Raw genomic sequence first — 4,926 nt, 5'->3', positions numbered from 1 at the left:
ACTCATAAATTATTTTTACAATATACCAAAATAATATATATCAAAATTTTGTAAACAAGTTTTTAATAAATCTAATATTTTATTAAAATAATCTTCACAGCTAATTGAAAAAACTTTTGATTAAATTATTATTTCACTTATCATTTCTTCAGTTTGTATTGCCAAGTTAATCCTATCTTATATCTTAAAATACAGCCATACATCTTGCAATTTTGTATTACAGAGTTAATCTTATCTTATATTCCAAAGTAGAGTCATACATCTTGGATACATCATAAATATCGATACAAATTTGCCCTGTTTTGTCTTAACAAGACTTTCTTAAAATTTATAACTCATGTTTCATATTGCATGCCCAAAGCTGCATACAGGACCTCACTGGCACTGACAGGCACCAATCTTGTACACATTTTAAATCCATTACATCCTCTCCCTATTCATCTTAACATCCTGTGATAAAGATTTTTTTATCTTCAATTTGGTGATTCTGCAGTCTCTCACAATTCAATTCTAACTTTAATACTCTTCCTTTAAGAAGAATTATTAAAACTCAAAAAACTCGGAAAAAAACTTATTTAGACGTCTTTGCGAAAGCTCTTACACAAAGAAAAACAATCTTACATGGAAAAAATAAGGAACACGATTGGACAAAAAAATTCACTGAGCTAAATGCGGGCCTAAACGTTGATGAGCACTATGGAAGTCTAGAAAGGAGTGTAAGAGCTTAGGAGAAGCGAATAGCTTTGCTAAGAATCCACATTACAAGAGAGAATTCAAAGGCGAAGAGTGTGTGCAGCAAACCACGATCCAGAACAAATCCAAACAATGTGATGCCTCCATTGTTGTGCTGTAAATATGTCACTGCACCAAATAAAGCATATTAAATCACAATCCACAATCCAGATACATGCAATACCTTTCTATGAATTAAGCATCAAAACGTAAAGTTTCAAATCACAGTACTACAAGCTTTTGCTTTTTAGATCTAGGGCAGCAAGATGCTTTCTCGATAGTTTTGGATTAGATTTCTTCAATCCAGTCATCAAAAATTATTAATAAAAGAATTTAGCTTGTTTTGTTTAGGACTCAAGAACATGATGAACTTCAAATCCACAAGAATAAGAGATAGCTTATGCAGAGATCCTCACAACATCCTTTATAGTTAAAAGAGTGATATTAAAGATATTAGGTTTCTACAATTCATCTAAATTTGTTAGATCATTTCTAACATTTTAGATCATGCTATATGATCGAAAACAAAAAAAATCTTATATGTTCATAACACTGTAATTTTACTAATATACAAAGGTTCAACATTTTTTGTTAACTAGGCTTGAGACATATTATCTGACTTTTAGATATATTTTAAAATTAGAGATCAAGAAATGGATTGTGATTTTTTTTTTTATTAAAAAGGGGAGATAAGGAACAGAGTGGTGGAATAGTACAATCAATAAGAAAGCTTGATTATGACAATGATAGTTTTCCGTTTTCCATAAAAGAGAAGAGGTCCCTATATTCTGTGACTATGTCAAGCAGGGTGGAGATTATGTTGCAATAGAAGAGAAAGCAAGATAGCACAGACATAAGCAGGAATTGGAAAAATTATTGTTTCCAAAATCTCTTCCCAAAAGTAGCTGGATGTCAATAATGTTCAATGAATACAAATTATTGTAGGTTATTTGTATCATAGTTTGCAGATTTGGACTCAGAGAGTACTGGTTAAGTCTAAAATTTTCAATTCTGCAAAAGTTCGGTATATATTCTATAAAACTCAGCAACTTAGAAAGTGCTAAAAATTAAAATATCTTAAAAAGACATGTATTTTTGTTGAGTTCAATTACAAAATTGATCTCTCATTAGAGAAAATGCATAGTTTTATGGTACTAATGTTGTTACATGCATCAACATTTTTAGTTTTATGGTACTAATGTTGTTACATGCATCAACATTTTTACCTAATTTTTTGCATCTATAAAAATGCGAGAATTAAACTTGAAAATACTCGCCTAGCAAAAACAAATTGAGAATACTCAGCATCTCTGAGAGTACCAGTAGAATCTGCAAACTATGATTTGTATACTAGGGAAAATTCCTCTAGAGTTCGAACTGGGAGAGATGTTACCACAGATCTAAGCCTCAAGGCAAAGAGCAACTGGATACAAATTGCAATAAATTGTCTATTCTCTGTACTTTAAAAGATCCATGTTGAGTTCTAAGCAGGTGAGATATTAGCACAGATCAAAGGAAAGGGACAACAGATCACAAAATTCATTCTTTTATTTTCAGACACTTAATTTCATTATATCTTATATGCTTAAGTTATAATGATAACAGATCATCAATTTTGATCTATAATTGATACAAAATGAACAAAGCATTTTATTCAGAATCTTTTTCAATTCAAGAGGCATCAAATATTATTATGTTTAATGAAATGAATCTATTCAGTGAAAATGACTTACCAAATGCTTGTCTAATCTCAAAGGCAGCTGAAGCATCCTTGGATGGAAACATGAAAAACACTTCAGATGTCTCTGAATCACTGGCTGAATCAACACAGGAGAAAGGATTTACAGACCTCTCTACATGTGACTGAGGTGATGGTAAATTTTCTGTCTGAGGATAAGAGGAACCATAGGAGGTGCAGGTAGCAAGTGCATGCCATCTTGTAGCCACAGAAACTGTTCCTTGAGCTCTATGTGTTATTCTTGCAGCTCCCATCAAACAAAGTAAGAAACCAGTGACTTGGACTACAGAACACACCTGATCAAATCAATACAACCAAATCTTTAAAAAATCATTAATCTGTTTAATTCAAAGGGCACTGCCCTCTAAGGTACCTTGTTTGAGGATACATATTGCAATCAAATGAATGTAAATTCTAGCAATCAGTGTTATAGCATACATTCATGCATTAAAAAATTATGCCCTAATGGCTCGTCGGAACAAAACCTACGCGCATACATTGTTAAAAGGAGAACAGATTTCGTAAAAGGATGAAAGAAAAACTTACCACTAAATCTCCAGAATGGAAGAAATTGATCTCGGCACGAGAGGACAATGTCATCAGAAGAGCGGCGAACTGGCTGATGGTAATTGTAAGCAAAGAAGCAAGAACAAAAAAGCGAAAACGGTGGCTGGTAAGAAACAATTGATGCCTGATTCTCATGTGCTCCTTCAAAATAATACTAACATCAGAACTGTACTCTTCAAGAAATTTCCTGAAACCATCGAATCGAAGAATTTGCAGATGACATGTCAAGCGGAACAGCATGCAAACTAGGAGGTAGACACCGGTTCTATAAAGCCACGACATAATAACAGCAGTAAAGACGATCAAAGTACTAAGAATCCGGCCACTGGTGAAGGGAATTGAGACGGTTACAGTTGAGTACCATAAAATTTTGTGAATAATTTCAATAAGGAAGGAGGGAAGGAGAATCCAAGCTAAAAGTTTGAAAGCTTTATCAAGCTCCTTTCTGTACCCTAGCTGCACCTGAGCAGTGTCATCGCAGAGTTGGTCCAAGAACAAGAATTTTCTGAGCCCGTATTTACGCAGGTAGCGGGAAAGAGAAATAAAAGAGATGGAAGCAAGGATGCACTGAGGAATCTGAACGAGCTTATCAAAGGCATAACCCTGTTTATCACATTTAGGGCATTCTACAAAGAAGGAACTAAAAAGAGGAACACAGATTGTAAACAAAATAAAGAGAATCACTGAAAATGCTCTGCTGACTCTGGAGGATTGATCAAGTCCCCAACAGCGAAGGCTCGTCCTGAAATGCCTCAGTTCATCTCTGCGGTTCGAGCAGGATCTTTTGTAATCCTTGCTCAGGAGGGAAAACTCGCAGCTGCTGCCCTCCTCCTCGTCTTTAACCCTCTCCTCTATGAGTGCACTCCCAAGGTCCTCCATTTCTACACTTGATCCTAAGCAAAACGACTACAATTGTTTCTGCTGAGCCCCATTGAAAATGAAGCCTATATAAGAAATTCATGGCTTCTCTACAGAATAAGATTCCAAGCAAACCCAAGGAAAAGATGTTCTTGACAATACAGTGAAAGGATTCAACCGACCAAGAAAATGCGTAAAATTAATATGCAATCTGTTGCTCTCTTTGGTTTTCCTTTGAAATTCTTTATGTTTTTAAGTGAAGACACAACTGTGGGAAAAACTAAAGTTAATACTCCAGCTTAAGGTGCGTAGGGAGATTCTTGAAGTTTCTTCTTTCTTCGGCGCTTTGGCATTTCGGCTTTTGCTTTAACAACAGAATGTAGCTTTCCAACCAGGCCACAATATGCCATTCTTCTTTCTTCTAAACAACACCATATCTCCCTCCAACACCACTAATTTTATTTTAATATCCTCCTCCCAATCTCTCAAAGATGAACTCGTGAAACCTTTTTAAATATTTGTCTATGAAGTTATGCCAGTGCTGCATACCAGTGAAAAAGGGAGTATCAACATGAAATTAAAAATGGTAAAACTAGCAATTGCACCTAAGGGTTCAATAAGTAGGTCGAATTATAATTAGAGTCCATTAGGTACACCGAAGAAATATTGAAAGACATTAAGGAAAAAATGTGTTCTTTCTTTCATATAATGGTATTAGTAATAAGATCAATTAAGGACCTATTTAGTCAATGATATTTTCCAAACCCTAAGATGAAGTAAGGACCTATTTAGTCAATGATATTTTCCCAACCCTTACCCTTACCACGACATAAAGCCAAATCATACCATGTCCCTAACCATAATAAAATTTCTAATTGTAATCAGACAAATAATCAGATTAATAAATCTAACCTTATTCATAATTTGTAAATTGTATTCACAACCCTAATTCCAACTTTAACTCTACCTCAACCCTAACCTTGATTGAAAAATTAAATCTCAATCAGAAAGAAAATAATAAACCAAATTCT

The 4,926-nt window shown here is 34.3% G+C and overlaps 1 protein-coding gene across 1 annotated transcript; it reads right to left on the bottom strand.

Annotated features, from left to right (window-relative positions):
• Positions 1–201: 201 nt before the first annotated feature.
• LOC149556786 (Ras guanine nucleotide exchange factor K) lies at positions 202–4,480 on the bottom strand. The gene is made up of 3 exons (XM_089831313.1): positions 3,017–4,480; positions 2,466–2,766; positions 202–861 (listed from the first exon to the last, which is right to left on the bottom strand). The coding sequence occupies exons 1-3, from the start codon at positions 3,914–3,916 to the stop codon at positions 725–727; spliced, it is 1,338 nt and encodes a 445-aa protein (XP_089687439.1). The 5' UTR covers positions 3,917–4,480; the 3' UTR covers positions 202–724.
• Positions 4,481–4,926: the final 446 nt, after the last annotated feature.

The sequence above is a fragment of the Cupressus sempervirens genome, chromosome 5 (assembly GCF_028749045.1).
Source record: "Cupressus sempervirens isolate cs-2001-9-10 chromosome 5, ASM2874904v1, whole genome shotgun sequence".
Classification (NCBI taxonomy): Eukaryota; Viridiplantae; Streptophyta; class Pinopsida; order Cupressales; family Cupressaceae; genus Cupressus; species Cupressus sempervirens.
This window is presented reverse-complemented; position numbering and strand designations above follow the sequence as displayed.

Coding starts and splice junctions, on each gene's coding strand:
- LOC149556786 (XM_089831313.1), bottom strand. CDS start 3,916: ATGGAGGACCTTGGGAGTGCACTCATAGAGGAGAGGGTTAAAGACGAG. Junction 2,767..3,016: donor TCCATTCTGGAGATTTAGTG/GTAAGTTTTTCT, acceptor TGATTTGATCAG/GTGTGTTCTGTAGTCCAAGT. Junction 862..2,465: donor TGAGATTAGACAAGCATTTG/GTAAGTCATTTT, acceptor TATTTGGTGCAG/TGACATATTTACAGCACAAC.